Source organism: Acanthaster planci, linkage group LG04 (genome assembly GCF_054643075.1).
Source record: "Acanthaster planci isolate LZ-2023a linkage group LG04, COTS_SCS, whole genome shotgun sequence".
NCBI lineage: Eukaryota > Metazoa > Echinodermata > Asteroidea > Valvatida > Acanthasteridae > Acanthaster > Acanthaster planci.
In genome coordinates, this window is record NC_141780.1 from 377,822 (window position 1) to 399,519 (window position 21,698).

A 21,698-nucleotide genomic window follows, 5' to 3' on the forward strand; every position below is an offset into this window, starting at 1 on the left:
AATGCAGTCTTGGAAATACGCAAACTTATTCAAGGCGCCAAACTTTGGCATGCTCACCTCGTAGCGCTATGCTACATGACATAGCGCTGTTCATGTTACGCATGAGGAACCACAACTTCGGTTAGTCAACTGGGGTCTGCATGTCTAGGGCCGGGCATCGCCACGTGGTCGCAGCTTTGGCAGGTCACATATGTACAGTCGTAATCGAAGTTCTTCAAGTTGGAAGTCAAGGTTACCCCTTTTTGGTAGTTTGGTAAGTTCATGTTTACAGATTATGGTCGTGTATAGAAGTGTTCCTTTTCTCACGGAAGAGCTGTCAAGATGGTCTGCTGTAACTGTGAAGAGATTCTGCACAGTACAGGCAACCTGGCCTGATAAAATCGAGAGTCCACAAAAATTCGGCCATGTAGGGCCTTTTGTTATTTTATACAGATTACAGTCAAAGTGGGGGCGTAGTTACAGACTCGTGTAGGGGGTGGGTACGGACATTTGGTGATAGGCTAAACCATCAGGAAAGCCCATAGCTTTACCAGTGTACCCCCAAAAAATTGTGGACTCAAATTGAGTTATCATGGTACCTCCATGGTTAGACTTCCTTCAAAATGTGAAAAATGCAGGCCTATGGAAAGACGTGTTAAGTAATGCTTTATACATCAAAATCTACGATTTCAATCTTTACACTCTGAGGTAATTTTTTTATGGAGGGTGCTGTATAAAAAATTCTGAATTATTATTAAAGATAAGCGACCTTTAGTTATGCAGACATTTTGTTGACTGAAATTCGACAGTTTCAGTTATTCCACATGAAATGAATCAAATTTGTTGCATTAATTTGTCATGTTTTGCATGATATTACTTGCTCATTATCCGCTCCGAGTGGAACAAAAGCTTGGGGCGGATAGTGACCATGGTGGAGTATTGAGACTCTGAATTGGGATCAAATGGGGAAATAAGTTGGAAAGTGGGCCCAGTGAGGGGACCGGGGTTGTTTAAACCATTAAACTGGTTATGAATTTGACACGTGCCTTTTAGCCCCAGGGGAAAATACAAGAAAATCATTACGCATATTAGTTTCTCCTGCACAAGTTGTGCAAATGTGTATGCTTGCTTTGTTTTATTCAGGCTTCTGATTTGTCACTCAGTGTATTGTTTTCTGAAACCAGTACCGATATGTGTCCTTGTTTACAGATGTCAGCACCCCCAAAGGAAGAATAGTGTATTCATTGCCTCAATGAAAACTGAGTCAAGATGTCAATTGAATTCTACATTTTGACTAAGCTATAGTCTTTTATATTTCAGGTTGTTCATTAAGATGGCATATTTCACAGAAGCAACGCCACACACACCTGCACATTTTTCCAAGCGTGAATCAGACCTTTATGACCTAGAAGAAGTAGATGCAGTTCTGGGTGCGCACTCCCAAGTTCTTGAAGTCTGTGATAAATGGGCCGTGGTCAGTGTGGCAAACTGCTGCAGGGCTATAGTCTTTAAGGGCAAGATTTGTCGTGGCAACGTTCCTCATGTCTGCAAAATGGGAGATTATTTGTGTCCTGGGTTCAACGTTGTTGTTGATGTTCGGCGTCTCAAGAAAGGCGATGCCGAGGCTCGCAGACAGCAGTGTGGCTGGGTGGTGACAAAGATTGTCCGAGAGGAAGTGACTCCACTCTCACCAGCATACTACAGAGATCACGGCAACTTGTTTGACTTTATGGATAAAGGCAAAAGGCGGGGCAACTCAGCATCATTAAGACCAAGAGAAATTGATCAGCTTGGAGGTTGGACAGGAGAGGCTGTACACTTAATCCGTAGCTTTCTGTCTAGTTGGAATGGTATTTCCTTGGCTGGTTTGATGGACAATCTACAGAGTGCAAAGCCTATCATAAAGGATGCACTCTACTGTGTTAAGGCTCTTAGAGATTTTGTGGAGAGTCAACCACGGTTCTTCACTTTGACATCTCAAGGTTTTGTCTATCTCCAAGGGGGGCATCGAGCCAGCTGCATCGAAAATGAGATCAAGAGCAGGCTACCTAGAATGGATATTGGCATCTTTGGAGATAATGCGGTCATCGTGCATAAGCCGTGGCATGTAGGCGGTATCATCAAACCAGTCATACGAGATGAAGACACCAGAGTGGTCGCATTGGATACTGAGAGAGCTTCCAACAGTTAGTACTTAGTTTTAAGATGGCCAGGTTTGGTCATACATGTACATGTATAAAAACTTTCAAAATTTGCTGAGCAATTAAAGTTAACAAATCTTGCAGTTTATTGTTTATTACATGTCTTGTTCAGTGATTTATCTATCAACCTGTTAAGTAACATTAAGTAATGTTGTAAAAACATTTGTTTTTACTTACAGGTGATTGTGAATACTTATCAACTGTTCAAATTGCCATTATTGATAGTGTCTGCCCAACTCCTTTCATATTTGATGTTTTATATTGGTCCAATCGGGATTTCAAGACTAGCAAACTCAAGCATCTTTTGGAGAGTGAGCGTGTTTTGAAGGTATGATTACAACTCAAGCAGTTTTGAAAGTTGTGTTGTGCCTTTCATCAAAAGCAAATGAGCAAACCAGATCTCTGATTGAAAATTGTAGCAGACTGCAACCAACATTGACAAATTTACATTGTCACTTGTGTTACTTTCACCTCATGACTTGTGGTTAAGTCCCTCTTTAGACCAATTTAAAAATCAGCTGAGAATGTTTAATGCAGGACAAACTAAGGCCTAGGCTATACGCAATGCTACTGCCGTTCCAAATTTAAATTATTCAATTTCTTAAAGTTTGGCATGGCGTTTAGTGCAATTCAGCTCGGCAAATTGACTTTGGCAATGCAAGCCCTTTAGCTCAACAGAGTATGCAACGCTATCAGTCCAAATGGCAGTGGTATAACAGTGCTTTATTTAAGTTGGGCATTTAATGCAACTGCCATGCTATTGCCGCTCTCATCTTACTTAAGTTCAGCATGGCAGTAGCACGGTGTCTAGTCTTGGCCTAACCTTCTCCAATCTCAGTTCAAAGATGAGGAAAACCTGGGTATGGTGGATGCAAAAGCAGAACAGTTTTGTTAATTGCAGGCCAAGAGAATGTTATGATTGTAACTTAAAAGCAAAAAAAGGTCAAACAGTACTACAGTATGATTCACATTCATACATGGGAAACTATTCTCATTTGGGTACTACATAGACACTTTCAGTGTGCCTCTGTCTCATATGCTAATTGAGCAGAATATCTGGTTCTTTCCTGACAGGTGGTACATGACTGCAGAGGTGACAGTGCTGTATTGGAGAGATATGGTATCACACTGAGGAATGTATTTGATACTGCTGTGAGTGTGTCCTATTTTTAAAGTATTTTTTAAGTATGCAGGGTAAATCATCTACATGTATTCTGAATAGCCTGTGAAGGTTTCTGCTTGACTGAAAAACGAATTTGTTTTTACAAGTGTAGTACCTTTCCCAAACAAAGTAAACTTTGTACTTCCACTGTTTGGACTGCTGATTGTTTAATAATCCTTAAAAATAGGAATGAGGGCTGTTACTTGTCTTGAAAATTTCCAAGTCGGGCAGGACAAAAAATCCAAAATTAATGATACAGAATGTTTTGTTACAGAATGAGACTAAGCAGTTGTCTCCACAGCAGAAACCACAAGGCCATAAATTCCAGAACTGATTTATTCCTACTTGAGTGTACAGAACCGAATCTCCGTGAATGGCCATGTTAGCCAACAAGCTTAAAACCTTAGCTAGAGAAAATGTACAATCCTTAAACTATAGTAGAGTTGGGAGGGGTTCAAGACTGCAGCATGGATCTCAAATCCATACATTTAACATGTCATTTCTACAGGTTGCCCATACCACCATCATGGAACAGTCCAATGTGGGATATACTCCACCCCCTAACTTCACCCGGCTCTGTGAGGTATTTGGCCGTTTCACTCCACAGAGAAACTCTAAGGTAGTCTATCAGGGTAATCGTAATTTCTGGGCCAAGAGACCATTGACTGACAACATGATTGACCATGCTGCGAGTGATGTGATGGGGTTGGCTACAAATGTCTATGAGAATATGAGAAGGTGAGTTGAATGACCCGTTGAGTGGACAGCTGACCCACATCAGTGACACGAGGCAACATTCTCCCAGATTTGGAAATTACTATGGCCAAGTACCCATCAATTATACTGGCTTACATAGGTTGGATAGTAGGCTTTAAAAGAAAGCACAAATTGTGGCAAACAATACCAACGCTGTTGACCCTATCATTGTTCAGTGAGGTAGGAAACTGCCATGCTGCACCAGCCAGTGTCTGACTTATTTGTGAGGCAGCATTCATACATCCAGACCAATCTGGCAGTTTCTAATTTATATGAATTCTGCCAGGAAAATACAATTTTCTAAACACCACAAATTTGTCAAAGGGGGTCATTACCTTGGCTGCTCATAAAGACTTAACTGCAGTGTGGCAGTCAAGTCTGGCACAAAGCTTGAGTTATCCAATATCAGTTATAAATCGATCATAAGTCCCAAGATAAGTTATAGGGTGTTCCACTGAACTTTAACAAAGGCATTCTTCTCACTGTTCATTCTCTAATAATTATTACCAATGAGATGACTTGTGGTTTTACTCATGACCAAACATGGGGTGGTAAAAAGGTCCTGAAAGGTTTAGCATCAAGGAAATCTTTGAAGGGTTAGGGCTGTTTTTTCATTGGGAACAAAAACCAAGGGTACAATGAAGTTTATATCTTTTCTCCAGCTTCATGAACCCAGCTTGGAAGTCCCGATTTGATGCTCTGTGTGCCAAGAGCCTTGGCCATTGAAAATGACATCGTAGGCAAGCAACATTCCAAGTCAAGGATGGAGTAGCAAGGACTGGTTTCTGAAAATTTGGACACAATATGGCAGTGTTCAACACAAAGGCTCCGAAGAAAACCATCTTGTGCCCTAAAAATTCTTTCCTTACTGGTGTATGAAAGCAAAGAATAACACGTTCTGTGATAAGAATGTTTTTAAAATATTGTTTAGAGTGAATCAGTGTCCATCACCATGCAGGTATATGAAAAGCATCTGGACATGTCACTGACCCCTGACCCCAAATCAGGGAAATGTGGCTGGAAAAATAACTTACCAGTCTGTTTATGTGACGATTCTGATTGGCCACACATGTCCAGTGTTTTTCAGAAACAGATTTACAAACATCGACCAGGTTTGGAGAGTTGGGTCACCTATTTGTTAACAATGCAAAGGTTTTTCTTTTCTGAATAAATTCCAATAAATTGCTTTGGAAAGCCCCGGTAAATGACTGATAATGGCCACTGCTTGAAGTGGTTAGAGAATGTGCATTGTTCATAAAAGTGACCTAGTCCATAAATGGGGTTTGTGAATCACCTAATCATATTTTGTTCAGACAGTGTTCTAGAGAGATCCCAATACATGCATAAACATCAGTATGTAGGGCTCATGTTTACATGTATCCAATCCATCACACTCCCATTTGGGAAGTGGTGGCTTTTGTTTTTCCATTTTACAAGCAAAGAGGACTTATAGACCATTCAAGTATTTTTTCACGTGCCTCTCAAAGTCCAGATAATAGTTTCTTAGATATGGAATTAACTTTTAAAAGCATACCATTATTAAGAAACTTGTGATAATGTGAAAGAAACCTTAAATGATTAGAAACTGTAGGGTTGCCAATATTACTTGAAAAACCAGTTATAAAGTTTACATACAGTACATAGAGTTTTTGTTTTCTGTTGTCACTGTTGAGAAATTCAGATTTCCTCTTTAACTGTAAAATGCTTTTATATGTTGTCTGACTGGTTTATTTCCTCCTCTAAGTGTTCTGATTTCCTCTAGCAAAATTTGTTTCAAGTTCCCAGTTCAAAAAGAATGGGCTTTACTGTTCAATCAAAAAAGTAAAACGATAAAAACAAATGAAACAGTAAAACAAAAAGTACTTAAAATACTCCAAAAATGGTTTGATGATGATTAACCTCTGTTTCATATTTAAAGAATGTCATCCAATTTTTTCAAGTTTCCACAAATTAATTTCCATTTTGGGGGGTCTCTACTCCTGTACTCATTTTAACAATGCATAATACATCTTGTGATGAATCACTATTCTCATAATTTTAATGATTTTGTCCCCAGAAAGTGCCAAACTTTTAAGTCTTATAAAAATTCAAACATGGACTCAACATTTATACCTTCCAAAAGTATCTTCCAAAACTTGAGACTTCAGGTTGCATAAGTTTAAGCTTTGTCCCTTTGGTATCCCAGTCACATAAATGAAGATAATATTATTTGAAAAATTAAAGATGTAGTCAAAAAAAATGTTCAAAAAGATTTCTGTGATAAGAAGTACTTTTCAATCAAGTGATTGCTCTTTAATGTGCCATGTGTCAGCTTCTATCAATGCTCAATTGATACCAGTTCGAGGGGTCATGACCATATAAAACAGTAAATATTACAAAAATTGAGTAACTTCTAATGACTTTAATTTGTAATTTTCCCGCTTGAATTCTGGGGATGGTAGTCTGTTTGAAATGTATAAAACTCACAGACATTAAAGGAGAATGTAAAAATATAGCTGTTTCCAGAAGTAGTTATATGTACAGGGCGTCATGTATAAAGCAGGGTTCATAGAAACAAAGTACTTCCATGCTTTCTTAGGTTTTCCACTACTTATTTTCCTTCACCTCTAAACTAGTCTTGGGTTCAACTTCACCTGAACAAACTTGAAGGGTCATCAGTATGCAGACCTTGCAGAAACAGGACATAATTAGGATCTGAAAACAGGAAGATTGAAAGGAAAATTTGTGAGTTAATCCTTGCCATTCCCAAGAGTCTGGGGGAGGCGAATCGGACATCCTATATCTACAGTCATGACAGTATACTTCATAGTTGAATAATTAGCAAGAACTTGCAAAGATAGTCCAAAGGGATCCTTCAAATGGCATAAACTCAAAGAAATTTCTTCTGTTATGAAATACTTCAAACAAGTATCTGGAGCCTTAGGGATATTTACCAGAAGTTTTTAAGGTGCTAGAATTTGCCATATTTTTCAGTTCCTTGCCATTGTTTTTTTAAAGTTACAAACTTGTTTACAAATGAAGATAAGGTATTCAAACTGTCTGTATTTGAAGCTGAGTATGAAAGAAAGCCTGGAAACTTAATTTCTCAGTCTTTTTCAGGAAGTTATAGCATGGCCAAGTAAACTACGCTGTGACACTACATGTATGCCTGAACTACATGTGCCGTTTTCAGTTGATTTTTTTTAGGTGAGGCCATGAGGGGTAAATAATTTTAAATACAAACACACTGAAGTTAAAGACAGTGGTACATATGAGGTAATGTTTTCTGGCCAAAATACCAGTTTAATATATCAGTGTGAGTTTCAAGTTTGCCCAAGAAGTGCCTAAAAGTTGGAGTATCTTCATAAAGTTTATATCATATTTTTCTTCTCTTTTTACTGCTTTTTTCAGCACCTTTATTAAACAGGTGTATACTTACATTACACAATTTATATTTGAAGGTGAAACTTTAGTTATAAATTGCCAGTCTGCAATTGTACTCTAGAACAATGGACTCACAAATGTCACGCAAATGTTGATTCTGTCAAACTGATATTAAAGATGTAATCATACACTAATGCATGACACCTGCCTCTTCAAATTTTTTTCTTTGAAACAATGTTTTCATTAAATATGACATACAGCTACATTGTGGTTTAACAGACTGATTTTAAAGACTTAGAAATGACATTTTGTAAAAGCACAGCCAATTTTGTTAATCATAGCGATGGATTAAACCATTTGTACCAAACGTCATTTTCCATTGAAAAATACTAAACCTAACACAAAATTTGATGAAAAGTTTAAAAATAATGATGAAAATGACTGCTGATGGCATTAAGAAAGCTATTTTGCAAAATATATGTACATCCTTTCAAGTTGGATTTTTTCCGGTAAGGGACAACTCGTGATACTTTTGGCCAGTTAAAATGACAAAAGTGTACTCAAACCAGTTTAAGATTTTGCATAGTATTTGTAAACAAGAAGTTTACTTTCATACATTTAATCTTTTGTTATATATTTGTGGAATTTTGTTTTTCATGATTCCGTCCAGTATCCCTGATACTTTGACAAAATAAACTTGAATTGATTCTATTCAAATTAACAACGTGTTCAATTGTATGAGCTGTGCATGCACAAAGTTAATCGTGAATTATCAATACTTTTTGCAGGTATTTCAAGTTCAGCAAGTTCAATCTAAATATCAGCATTGACTTCTATCTTTTACACCTAGAAACTCTTGAATTTTTATTGAATTCATTCATTTAAATATCCCAGAACTGGTGTTGCTTCAAAAACCCGACCCCCAAAAAACCCTGCAGAACCAAGAGTTATTCATAACACAATGCAAGCTGCCCTAGGGCAGTAACAAACCTGTTTACTATGGGAAAACCTTGTTTCAATGTGTTCAAACATACACAGCCCAAGCATGAATTTTCATAGAGTTGGTGGAGAAAGATTTAAAGGGTGACTTGCTTTCCCAAAAAAAATCGCAACTCACCATTTCTGATATTCAGGAAAAATTTCAAATAATTTGAAGAAGGCTTAGAAACATCAATTTCAAGAACCCCAAAGTCTTGTTCATAAGTGACTCGTATAAAAACTGAAGTGTACAGGTAAATTTTATTTATACACATTGCAGTGGCAAATCCATGTGTTCTTTGATGCAAAGTAATTCTTATGTTGTTCTGAGATTGTTTCAGCCAACTTCACTTAGATCATTTTTATCACGCAGATCAAATCACTTTGTGTCTAAGCATTAAAACATTATATATTCAATAATAAGCACCTGGTACACATCTGTGTTGTTTACATGTGTACTTGTAAACAGAAAAACAACTGCCATTTCCCAAGACATTAAGTTGTATTCTCACCAAAGTAACTTTAAATGTTTGTCATACCTAACTTGTCATATGCAAGTTAAGTCACTATTGTCACTATTGTACCAGGGCCACTCTTCTTAAACAGCCTCTTCAATCTTTGCCCCCCCCCCAAAGGAAAACTTTTTGAGACTGATCAACAATTGTATCATTCTACAATTAGAGGCATGAACATCATTTTCTTTTTAATTCCCAGAGGTTAGGGTTACTGAAAGGACTAGTAAGCAGAAACTCATTGAAATGAATAACATCACCAGCACAGATACCCCCCATGTCCAATCCCTATACACACTCTAGACTATTGTTACCTAACACATCCCCTCTAGATGTCTGTAAAGAATTCCTGAGATTCTGATCAAACAATGACCAACACAAAGGTGGGGGGGGTGCTCTCCACCCCATATCTTGCATCATATGCCAGCACAGCCCTGGGCATATTGTACACCTGTGCCTTTTGTATATTATCTAATATTATTGAAATCAGGTGGCAGATCCCAAGGCAACCCGTTAATATGGCTGGGTTGGTTTCAAATTGCACAGCAGTGTACAGTACAAATGCTCCCACAACTCATGAAGCCATAGGGAGAGAAGGATGTTGCTTTATTAGATGTAAAAAGGAATAAAGTTGTTACTGCAAACTGTAAGTAGGACTTGTCAGGCAGTGACCTTTGAAACTGTGGTCAGCAACAACAAAGTGATATACACCAACTACTGCTAAAAATAACATCAGAAATGTAACCTGCTGTTGACTGCCTTCTGAAAATTCTGACCAAATCTACAATAAAAATGGAGGGCCTGACATTTCAGTTCTAAAATAATCTTTCTCAAAGACAGAGTCAAGTAAACAAACACAACCAAAGACTAATTTCTCACTTAATCTTATGACTCCCATTGATGGTTAAAGCCATTCTGCCTGCAACATGTTCGTGAAATTCCATATCTATTGAAACTGTAAACAAAAAATGAGTTGACTACTTATTTTTTGGATTAAATATGACTCACCTGTATCTGCAGTCAGGAATCCCCTACGAATCAGGAAGTCTAGTATGACTAATGCGCAGTTAGGCTTAAACTCTTGGCTGGCTATTCTGTCTTTGACCTACAAGTGGGAACAAAGTCCATTTTACAAAGCTTTATCCACACTCCTTTACTGTTAAGTTGTTTGATTGAAGCCATCATTAATGGTTTGTGTGATACCCTGTACATCTAATCATAGAAATGAATTGTCAAAAATGTCAAGTTCTTGATAACTGTAGCAGTGGCTATTTCCAAACCAGAACCTGCTGGAAAGACTTTTTCCCCCAGAAACAATTAAGCTATTTCTATTTACAAGTGGGGACTGTCTCAGGGCTATCTGTGCAAAAACTTACGAATAAATTTGAATGAAATGCAGCAAGCTACCAGTACCAATACTTAAAGGAACCAGGAAATAGGACTTTTTTTATAAATTTTACTAAAAACCTTGAAATTGCATCTTTGGGTTTCAATTAACCTGATATTAAATTTTTGGTTTGCAATTTCAGCCCATATTTTGATGCTTTTTGGTTTTATGCTAATGCATATTTGCATATTCATGAGAAGAACTATGATGTCATCCAAGGCACTGAATCTCAATGTTGCACTGATTTGTGCACAGAAAATTTATAGATTTTTTAACCACTGCTATGGCATATTTTATTTTCTTTGGCAATTTATTGCTGTGTAAGTATATGGCAATAATCCAGCAAAAATCCTTTTCATGGAAATGTTCCCAGATAGCAAATTTGGGGTTCACAATTTGAACATGAAAATATGCAACCTGAACAATGTCTTCCTGGAATTACATCAAAGCAAAAATGCCCTCACTTGTCCAGAAATGCTTGGTCAATTTTTAATGTTTGGAAAAGAGCACCGTTCAGTTCAGGTAACTCAAAAATGATGTCAAACAGTCTTCATACATGGAAGGAGAGTACAGAGATACACAAAAACTGATTCTAAGAAAAATTCATTTCCTGGATCCTAAGCAACCCTAATTACCTACTTCAACCATTTGGGATGGGAGTTCAGGGGGTCATATTTCATGAAAGTACTATTTTTTTACCTCTTCCAATGTCCACAAGTAAAACTCTGTCACTTCCTCATCGTTAATCCGTGGCATAAAGTCAGCAGGAAACTCCAGATCATAAACAAACTGGGTTTCATCAAACAACCCTCGTTCATCCTCATAAAAATAACTGATGATAAAGAAATAAACAAAATAATAATTAGAAATAATTTGTTGTTATGGTGTGCGGATGGAAGTCCAGTTGTGTACCACTTCATTCAAAATTCTGGAGTATACAGTAACTTTTATGATTGTATTTTTTACACATATGTATGTACCAGTATGTTGATAAGTTAATCTGTTTAAACAGCATTTTGGAAACAAAACTAAAAAATGGCATTTTCAAATTGTCAACATTTTTATCACACTTTTATCAATGCAAAATATGGTGCCTAAATCCAGAGGTTGATGCTCAAAGGACACAACAATCTCTTCAACATGAATCCCTTGGATCCAACCAACCTTATAGCTCCTGCAGGCTCAGCTTTCTGTGCAATGCTCTCTGGGATAGATGCTTCTTCAGCACACTCCTTTACTAAGCAATCCTTAATCAACATTCCTGATGGTAGACCACCAGCAGCCTGCAGTGAGTAAAAAAAAAAACCAGACATTTTCTTTCCATACTGATACTGTTAAAGGTTGTAGTTTCAGTAAGGAGCTGACACAATTGTCAAATTGTTATAATTTTAAACTTACCACATTATCCAATTTGTTTGGGAAGGTTGACTTTGTGGGTGACCTTCTTCCAATCCACATACATAACCCCTTGCTGGGATGGTGACAGTAACCGTTAAGATGGACACCATACTGCTTGATTCCAAACAGACCTAGAGCAACAAGTCCAACAAGAACATTATCAGAAAGATCTGAAACACTCATTTCAAAGGAGTCAATATGGTCTTCAAAATGTCTGAAACGTGGATTCTTTAAATTTTATTTGGTCTTCAGATTTTGGTTAAGAAGGTATCTGCGTGTATAAAGGCCAAACAATTTTGAGCTGTAAATGTACAAACTCCATTACACTTAAACACACTGATTTTCATCTTGTACCACAAAACAGCTTATAGGCTACAGCACCTTGAATATGAGTTGGTAATGTGTTTGGGGGCATTTACATAATTGTCCACTTTCCATGAATGTACTGGTTGTTTTTTAAGCCTGGCAAAGGCTTGATTGAATATGCTGCACCCCCAAATATGCCAACATTTGTGAGTCAAATCATCAATGAGCATTTCTTACAGGTTGCTGCTCTTTCCATATTCATCAGTGTTTCATCGTGATACGAGGCACACACGGCATACATCTGTGCAGAACAAAGGCAAGCAATGAACAGAAATACATTTTAGTATTATATGTTGGGCTTGCAAAGAAAGGAATCCCATTTTTTTGTCAGTGTTAAACACTGACAAGGATTAATTGAAATCGTATTAGATTTAGTCCTGATTTTGTGGAAACTTTTTGGTGTTTTCCAACGGCACACAGTCTATGATAATGTTTGAGAAGAAGAGCTCAAAATGTCAAGATGAATTCTCTGCCTGTCTCAGATTTGGTGTTGTGTTAAGGTCTCAATATCTTAGAGACTTATGGGTTATCTCTGACTGACTAACAACATGGCACCCTGACCTCATTCCTCCAACCCCTCAATGTAACAAACACATCCAGCTTTCTCATTTCCTGAAGAAGCTCTGCCATCTTGGTGGTCCGTTCCTCAAAAGTGGTCAGTGAAGATGACAGTGAGACTCTTTGCACATCATTTGTGCCAGCATCTCGCGTTATGTGGATGACGTCTGGACGATCCTGGAGATACTGAAGGACTTTTGGAGTGACGTAGCCTACTTGACGATCAGCAACAAAGAATGGCTTACATACTTCTCTGCTGGATCCTATTGGAAAGTAAAGACACACCAAAGAAAAGAAGTACTGCCACCAAGAGTATGGAGTTGTAAGATACACGTAATTGTCATTGTTCCATCTGCTATCCCCAATTCTACCAATTCCAACCACGGCTGCCTCAAAGCAGAACTGGGGCTTGTCAGCTTTCAGCATGTCCAGTTGACAAGTATCTGTCCACTTTTGTTGCATCTGTCCGGTGCATTAGAAACTGGAACCAGACCACTCTAGGTACAAATGGATCTAGAACTTTATTTCCCTTGAAAAAAATCCTGCAGCGGTATTAATCTACCAAAAAGAAAAGAAAAACATGTATGGAAAGTAAACTTTTGAAATTACAGACAAAAAAAATAGAAATAATAACAACAGACCAGGGCTTGAACTTGGCCATGTCAACACATTAAGCTTGCTAAATAGCATGTTTATCGGTTGACATGGTTGAGCTTTCACGATTAGACAGTGACTGGAAATTGAAACCTTATTGTGCAATGCTGTGACTATAGATTTGGAAGTCGTGTTACTACATGTCTTTAAACTACTTACATGTAACTATACCTGTAGGCCTAGGCCAAGTCACTTGTTTTTTTATCACCAAGCATGAGGACGTACTACTATTACTGTATAGAGATTTACATAACAACACATGCATTTTTAGGTAATTTTCTAGATCAGTGATACAAACATGACGAAAGAAGTGAATTCAACAGGGGGTGTCCTAGCCTATGACAGGACTATGCATGGGCAATTGTTATCGTTTCCTAACTATACACCTAGTTAGGCTTATAAAATCATGTTATTAAAAATAACATGGTTGACATGGTTGAAACGCTAGGTGAGCAAACGTGAACATCTGTGAAGAAAATGAAACGGTCTACCTTTGGAGTAAAAAGAGTTGCACCATCTGACAACTTCCAGCATTTTATCTGACCAATGACTCGGCATACTCGATGAAGATGACATCTTTGCCAAAGAAGCCCCACAGATCCGCAACAAATATAAATGTAAACTCACTGCGCGTCGATCACATCGATACACACCGCAGGGAACGAGAAACCGTTCTACGACTAGGCCTAAATAACACCTGGTCACTTGATTGGCTACACGCCCCCAAATGTGCATTTGACCTTTTTACTGAACACAAATCATCAATCATCTTAGGGCCTAATCGGTTGTGTGTAAGCCTTCAGTCATTGAATCAAAAGTTTCCGAAGATCGAGAAGTCGAGACACAAAAGATAATACGAGCTGTACAGTTATCTCTGCATTAACTCGCCACGACCTCTTGAGGGCGTCCTTTTGAATTGCACGTGCAGAGAGCTAGAGCTAGCTAGCTAGCTTAAGCCGTAAAGTTTAAATGCTGCTTGTAATTTGGGTGCTGCATGCAACAGATAGAGATAAATACCCCCAATTCCAAAATCCGGAAAATTACTCACAAATTTCCCATATTTTCAAGACACATATCAAATTAAGCTGACTTCCTTATCTTTCATTTTCCTTTCAATATTCAGTGGCTTAACTGATGAGTGCTGAAGATATTTCTCTTCAGAGATAATCACCCCCAAAAGAAAACAAGTCACGTGGCCCATCACCATAGAGCAATTTGGAGGGCCCAGTAGGCACAATACTTTCAATCTGGCAGTCCTGCTGGTAGATTCCGTACTCCTTGACAAATTCATCCAGTCCATGTGCATATGCTCTTAACAGCAGAGAATTTTACAACCTTACAAATCGTGATTTGCGGCGAGTTTGGGCCTATTCACTGGCCTGCAACCTTATAGAGTAGTGCAGACTTTGGGCTTTGAAATGGCTGTTCATTAAATGAGCAGTGCGGCAAGCACGAACTCTGCATGTGCACTGACACAAAAACCACAATTTTGGTTCCAATAATTCATATGCTCAGTCATGTCACAACTCTCTATACAAACAACTCTGAGCATGGAGCTCAGAGCGCGCCATATTGAGCATTTGCTGGGTTCCATTACAAACAACAACAGTGAAATTGTACATTAAAAAATCAAAGCAACACAGAAAAGACTGTTAATTCAAATAAATGTCGAATTTCTTTTCAAATCTGCTGGTGGTAAAATCATTGCCAAACAGGGCCTGTTAATTTAAGCAGGCACTGTACGCCCTGCCTCGATCCAATTCTCTGAGTTGAAAGTTCTCCGAGGGGAGTCAGGTTGGCATCTTTTTCCTCACCTGACACCTCTGGGGGCCTGGGTTTGAATCCAGCTTGGTCCACGTGGATTGGGTTTTCAGTCCCAACCTAAGTCCATGGATTTCCCTGAAACATATCCGGGGTTTTCCTCCCACCTCTAACACTGAACATTTTTTCATTGTCTTCTTCACTCATTATCATTCTTTAACCCTAACAGTCCTCAATCCTCCAACAGGTGAAGGATTGAGGACTGTTAGGGTTAAGTAGCGCTAAATGCCGTTGGATGATCATGCAGACATAAAGAAAGACACAAGAGCAAAATCCCTAATCGCTTGGAATATATAATGTTTTTTTTCCAAATTATTTGAAGAATCACAAAATAGGAATGGGCTCTATTGCAAGTATCCACCCTTACAGCCTGCATCTCATACTTGCACTTAACAGTACTCTGTCATGTCTAGGTTTGGAGAACCATATCTCCTACACTGCAAACATCACTCAGTTGACCTCAAGGATACTTTCAGTAACTCAACAGACTTCAAATTCTTGTCAGACGGCAAAAACTGGAACCACTTTTATTACACTTAGTTTGAACATCATTTATCTAGAAGTTGAAATGCTGGTCAAACTTTGTTTCAAATCATACGAGATGTGATCTGTGGGGAAAGACTGGGCCTCCACAGGGTTCTTGTTACTTTTCAAGAAAATCTTTTATTCTACACAAAAGAGCCATTTCAAATGTACTCTTAGACCAAGATGTTTCTTGAATTCAAAGTGAAGAGCTTTCCAAGCCAAATAAAAGTATCACCATATAAAAGGTCGTCCAATACACATTATGAAAACGCCACATATGGATTACAGGTACAGCCTCTCAATAAGAATTCACATCAGGTGTGTTTCTTCTTGGGCCACAAAATAAATTCTTTCATGGATAACATTAACAGGTCTTTGGGGCCAAACTTCAATACTTCTGACTAAAACCAGTTACATCTCAAATTGTTTGAGCATTGGAAAGACATATCCCAACAACTTGATTATCCCTGACAATGACCTTGTCCTCTTGTCCAAACAGTGGTACCAAATATCTTAACAAAGTGGGTTATTATATGAAAACTGTCTTAAATTCAATTAATAAAAAGCTGCCCCAATTGCAGTTATTTGACTGGAAATACTACATTGACTATAGGCCTTGTGTTCATCAACTCCATGTTTAAAAGTTACGGTTTCACTGAATTCCAAAAACTTCTTTTCAGAGATGAGCAGCGTCAGGGTTGAAAGTATTTAGAAATGCCCTTGATTAAAATCTTGACCTATTGAAAGAAGTATTGACCTTTCCTCAACGGCTTTCTTGTGTATTTTTAAAAGAACAGATGGCTTGAACTGTAACATCAAACGCTATCATCACAGATCATGAAATGAAAACTTACATGTTCATGACAGTAAGAACTCCATTAAACCACTGCAACGTGTTCCCATCAAAATCAATCCGTCTTCAAATTGTTTCAATACAAAGCATATTCATTTCTCATTGTTAATCTATCTACAGTATCAACATCTTTCTCTTTCACTCACCAAACTCTGAATAATTGCTCAAATCTTTTGATCTGTTTATTTTGAACACAAATTTCTACAAAAAAGGATATCATATTACTGAAGGCTTGTCCAAGTTTACCATTATTTCCATTCAAACAGTAAATTTGTGGGATATATAACGCAGAACAAAAAAGAAATAGCTCCCTCTATCCACCTCACACAGTTGTGTATGTGGAGGGGGAAGTGAAGTTACTCTTTCAAAAACCTAATCCCTTCATATTCAGTAAATTTGAACAATTCTACATGTGTACTTGCAGTAAAAAAGTTTTTCAAATCACAAAATCCTCCTTCCATAATTTTTTTGAAAATCTGACAATCTATTTGACAAAAAGAAAAACAAAAATTTCAGGAATATCCTCAAATTTCGAAACACTGGAAATAAACACGTGACTTTAAATAACTACATTTGGACAAGCCCAGCAGTTAACTTAACACATATGCATATCACAATCAAAGCAGCCCATGGGCGGAACAGACAAAGCATCAAACGACACTGCTAATCATACCCTTCCAACCATTCCAAAAAGACCCAACTTTGGTAAGACCCACAAACAGCTCAGTATCTCTAAGCAGTCTGATGTATTCTCAGATCAAGTCCATACCGGCTATAACTTCTTGGGTTCAGAATGGTTCGGGTTGTCTCCACTGGTTTATACCACACAGCAGCAACATAGCACTTCCACAGCAACATACTGGGCCCTATTACTTTAAAGTGATATTCAAACAATGATACTGCTTGCCAAATTATGTGGAAAACCATGTTGAGAATGGGTTATGAGCAAAGTGCACTTGTGTGGCATTTGGCTGGTACCCTGATTTGCCAAGGACAATATTTTAGCAAAGGAAACATGTCTGCCTAACCCAGCTCCACAACAAGTGTCAACTCTAAGCCTTTTAGTTTATGCTAGACCAATGAATTACTCAGCTGTTCTTGACATGCACTGCTTGGACTTGATCTCAAGGCTAGGTACATTTGACCCTTCAGGCTCTGTTTTAACCACTCTGTTTCAAAGCCACCTACAAACAAGCCAAGGCATGGCAACACATGAGCTAAATTGTTAGCCGACTTTTGCCAGAATGGATGTATTATATAGGCCGTATTTGGGTCACACACGGTTTTATAACGATTAGTGATCCGTCATTGGTTTATGGACACCAAAACTCGCCTTATGGATGGTGCGAACCAGTGTAAGGATCACTGATTCGAATCCACATCCGTGTGAAACAAACGGCCCCCAAGCCACACAAATGGGAAAACAGGTATGGCAACCTAACCAACTTCATACAAAACAAAGGAAAGGTAAACACTTTTGTTGGGCACCAGTCTCATCGTTAATTCTCCCTTTGGCTTTAACACACCCATAAAACAATGGATTTTTCTGTACCAGTTATCACTTCAACTTATCCATGAACATGATGAATTTAGCTGAGCCTTGTAACCCAGTTCCAGAGATTTTTATCTCAGATTTCTACAGATTTCCTTCCTCAAAATCAAATCCACAACACACTTCCATAAAAAAGAATGCCTCTAGTTTCTGCATGCCTTATCTACACATCCTCTATACGCAGAACAACAATAAATAAAAAGCAAATCATTTACACAAAATTTTAAAATTAAAAAGAAATTTTTCTCTCCAGAGACATGACTTCCCAGATTTGCACCAAAATATATAACATTAGCATCACTTACTTGCTGTATGAGCCAAGATGACCCGGTGTCTCAAAGTTCACTTTGCTTTATTTGGCATTTGGCTGTCCCCACATATCAAGAACCAACGTTCATCACCTTTAATCATCAACCATGAATTTTTTATCTTTCCTGAACTATCTACAGACATTCCATGGCTTCTCCTATGATCAGTCAAGAACATGTCAGCATCCTCTGCATTGAACAGTGATGGAAATCTTGTGGATTTTTCTCAATCAACACAAAGATTATCATTACCACAAGAATTACAAAGTTCCTCATTTACCAGTTATCAATGTGGGATATTTTGGGATTTCTTGCCTTAACCAGTCATTAAAATGCAACCCTTCAGGTTGTTCTATCATGGAAGCTGGATGGCTTTTCCAGGACAAAACACAGAAGTTTCCAATGACTTTTCCTTGATGTGTTTTGAAAATTCCATGGTGACTTCCATATCTACAACAAATGCCACTGGAATTTCCCATGTTTCCACACATCAACAGGAAATTCAATGCTTCCAAAAAATCTGACTTTCGAAGTTTTCTGCATTGAATTATTTCTGCCTTTTTACTGATGCATTTTCACCCCCAATTCCTGGAAACATTTCATGAATTTCAAGCAAACCAAGCCAGTGTCTACTATGAATTCTACACTCTACTTCCTAATTTTTTTTTCTTTTTTTCTTTTTTTTTGGATTAATTTGATATAAGTATATGTGTATATATATATTTTTTACAATAGTTTAAACTGGATTAATAACAATATACACGAAAAATATCAACAATAGTAAATCTTGGAAGGAAGGGATCCCATTCAATGATAAATACTGTTTGTATACAGCTATATTACTTCTATGGGCAGGGAGCAAATTCAACTGTGCATGGAGATCTGTGGAAAATAAATTCTAAAAGCAATATTCCTGATCATTCTTGACAATAAATTAATGAAAAAACCTGGGACAGATAGAAATACAATTATTTAACTATGTTTGGTTAGTTTCTTTGATAGACAATAAAACTAGTAAAACAAGTGAGAGCAAAACGTCAAAAGAGCATTCTGGTTCAAGTTGGGCATAGAGATTCATATGCCTAGCTCTAACTGTCCTCAATCCTCCACCCATTGTAGGATTGAGACTGTTAACGCTTGAACACAGCATCCATGTCCACAGAACAATCAAATATGCACTAACATTTCCTCACTATTACATCTGCCTCTTCGTTTACTTGTCAAAACCTTTCTTGTCATTGCAAATGCTCTTGAATCACCTGTTATGAGTAACTAGGCAAATTTGACATAACAAAGAAACCCTCGAATTTAAGTCCGAAAGAAAAACCCAAGGCTTGCCCTTACTCGGACCTGTAAAGAAAACTGGCTTCATGATTAGAATATAATATAAACGCATGTAAATCCACAAAAAGATATTCCAAAAATTGACGGGGGTATTCTGCTCTCTGAGGCTTGCCTGGACTCATCCAATAATGAATGTTGCTGGTAATTTTATTTTGTGACAAGTGTACGCATGGCAGCCATGTGAAAGGGTCTGGTACCTAGAAATGCTGATTTATAGAGTGTGCTCCAATGAATATGGCTGGAAGTTACAGTTATCCATTTCCCTGAGAGGTGGGACTTGCACAAACTGTGACTGCTATAACAAACCTGAAGCTGGATATGTACAGCATTTTGCCACTGTGAGATTACCTGTCAAGTGCCCCATCCTTCCATGCCATGCGTGTAAAAAGTTATTCTGGCAGCTTTCTTGAAGGCAAGAAAAGTTAACATTTCTTTTGTACTGGCAAAAATATGCACTTTGTTTTCAGAAAGGTTGTTTCAGAATTTCCAAAGGAAAAGTGGAACCAGGAAGAGCTATGTTGTGTAACACATCCATTACTCCTTACAGCACAATTCTTACCCTTCAACAAATTTGGATAAATTTGTTTTGGTTTTGACTCAATCAGTCTAAGAAAAAAATAAAAAAGCCAATATTTTAGCAGTACCTTCAAAGTCAGACTGTGACATTTCCTTAACCGTAACAGTCCCAAATTCTCTAATTTCAATATGATTTTACATAAACCCTGGGGGGGGTAGGGTTTCATAAAACATTCTTTCCATACATACAACCAACAACTTGCACAGTCACTTTCTCCGTCTGGAAATCTAATGACACACTTAAAACCCCTCTGGAATATCAAGAGTGAATCTGACCCTCTGCAGAGTAACCAAAATTATAATATACACAGACAAAGGGGCCAACAAGTGAATAACTATAAGCAAATTGCTTAGCAATTTCGAGCAGACTGCTCAGCAAGTTTGGGTTGAGAAACACATCAAACACTCTATTCAGAAAAAGTAAATGTGCATACAAATTTCATGGAGCAGATAAATATACACACCAGAGCAGGGAAGATATCAGTGGGAAAAATAGGATTACCAGCCAAATCCTATCAGGATTATGTCACTTGATACTGGTTGCCTGCTAACAATTTACATGTATTTAGCAAGTGAACTTACTTCAGCTAAACAGTATTATTCTGCTTAGCGGTGTCCTGATGTAAAATGACCCACTCAATGAATTGTCTCTTTTGCCAGAGAGGGCCCTTTGTCTATACAATGCATAGGTTAGTTCTTGGTTAGTTCTCCAGTTGCAAAACTAATTTCCAGATTTTAGAAGTGGAGGCAAACTTATAACACCTAATAAATAAGTTACTCAAATTAAGGGTAGCTAGGGCAATCGGGATGATTCAAAAGGCCCATTTGAAACACTGAAAGGAGCATACCCTTCCTCCATACAGTATAAAAAATGCTCCCACATAAATACACTATGTTTAAAAACATAAAAAACTACCAGATGCAGAGTGCATGCTATAGCTCCATGTCTTGCGTTTCATCCTCAGAAAAATCGCTCATGGAGCTTTCACTGGATGACGACTGAGCATCTTGTTCCCGTAAAGCTTCCTCCGTTGCGTATTTCTGAACAAATTCTGCTCAGATAAAACATATCAGATTTTGTGCTGTAACAGAATAACAGTGACTAATCTGCAACAACACTTACACTACATGTGTACCTCTGCCTTTTGACATAATAACAATGATGCAAAGCTCAACCCCTCAAATCCTCCACAATTTTCTCTGTAACAGGTTGCATTACTGGCACTCTATAAAAAACCAAGGCTTTACTATTCCTTCAACAATTCAACACTTCAATGCTAACTAAAATGCTATCGCCAGCCACAAACCTTTTTTGGAGCAAACAAGGATGTGACTTCAGTCATCTGCAACCTACCTCTCATTTCTCAGGAATAATCGGACATCAATTTAAGTCAAATCACAAGGA

The 21,698-nt window shown here is 37.9% G+C and overlaps 3 protein-coding genes across 5 annotated transcripts in view; 1 reads left to right on the top strand and 2 right to left on the bottom strand.

Moving 5' to 3' along the window:
• The first annotated feature begins 25 nt into the window (after window positions 1–25).
• Window positions 26–6,590, top strand: LOC110988236 (uncharacterized). The gene is made up of 6 exons (XM_022251563.2): window positions 26–253; window positions 1,300–2,165; window positions 2,360–2,508; window positions 3,255–3,332; window positions 3,851–4,080; window positions 4,761–6,590. The coding sequence occupies exons 1-6, from the start codon at window positions 141–143 to the stop codon at window positions 4,822–4,824; spliced, it is 1,500 nt and encodes a 499-aa protein (XP_022107255.2). The 5' UTR covers window positions 26–140; the 3' UTR covers window positions 4,825–6,590.
• Window positions 5,801–14,206, bottom strand: LOC110988238 (uncharacterized). Of its 3 annotated transcripts, none has more exons than XM_022251565.2 (8): window positions 13,806–14,206; window positions 12,664–13,218; window positions 12,280–12,343; window positions 11,737–11,867; window positions 11,503–11,621; window positions 11,038–11,170; window positions 9,960–10,056; window positions 5,801–6,792 (listed from the first exon to the last, which is right to left on the bottom strand). In XM_022251565.2, the coding sequence occupies exons 2-8, from the start codon at window positions 13,120–13,122 to the stop codon at window positions 6,728–6,730; spliced, it is 1,068 nt and encodes a 355-aa protein (XP_022107257.2). In that variant the 5' UTR covers window positions 13,123–13,218; window positions 13,806–14,206; the 3' UTR covers window positions 5,801–6,727. The 3 variants fall into 3 exon arrangements, with proteins under 3 accessions (XP_022107257.2, XP_022107256.2, XP_086992343.1); XM_022251564.2 differs by having other exon boundaries at window positions 12,664–12,923; window positions 13,806–14,205; XM_087136217.1 differs by having other exon boundaries at window positions 12,664–14,206.
• A 1,424-nt stretch (window positions 14,207–15,630) lies between these two features.
• LOC110988229 (ubiquitin-conjugating enzyme E2 H) overlaps window positions 15,631–21,698 on the bottom strand; it is a 28,485-nt gene continuing 22,417 nt past the window's right edge. Inside the window, exon 7 of the mRNA XM_022251553.2 lies at window positions 15,631–21,345. Coding sequence (XP_022107245.1) covers window positions 21,227–21,345 — 119 coding nt within the window. The 3' untranslated portion in view covers window positions 15,631–21,226. The remainder of the gene's footprint in view (window positions 21,346–21,698) is intronic.

Excerpts from the sequence above, each read along its gene's own strand:
- LOC110988236 (XM_022251563.2), top strand. The coding sequence starts at position 141 with ATGTCTAGGGCCGGGCATCGCCACGTGGTCGCAGCTTTGGCAGGTCAC. Across the intron at positions 2,166-2,359 it reads TACTGAGAGAGCTTCCAACA|GTGATTGTGAATACTTATCA; the intron begins GTTAGTACTTAG and ends TTTTACTTACAG. Across the intron at positions 3,333-3,850 it reads GGAATGTATTTGATACTGCT|GTTGCCCATACCACCATCAT; the intron begins GTGAGTGTGTCC and ends TCATTTCTACAG.
- LOC110988238 (XM_022251564.2), bottom strand. The coding sequence starts at position 14,049 with ATGCACATTTGGGGGCGTGTAGCCAATCAAGTGACCAGGTGTTATTTA. Across the intron at positions 11,868-12,279 it reads TATGGAAAGAGCAGCAACCT|GTCTGTTTGGAATCAAGCAG; the intron begins GTAAGAAATGCT and ends TTGTTGCTCTAG. Across the intron at positions 10,057-11,037 it reads ACTTGTGGACATTGGAAGAG|GTCAAAGACAGAATAGCCAG; the intron begins GTAAAAAAATAG and ends TCCCACTTGTAG.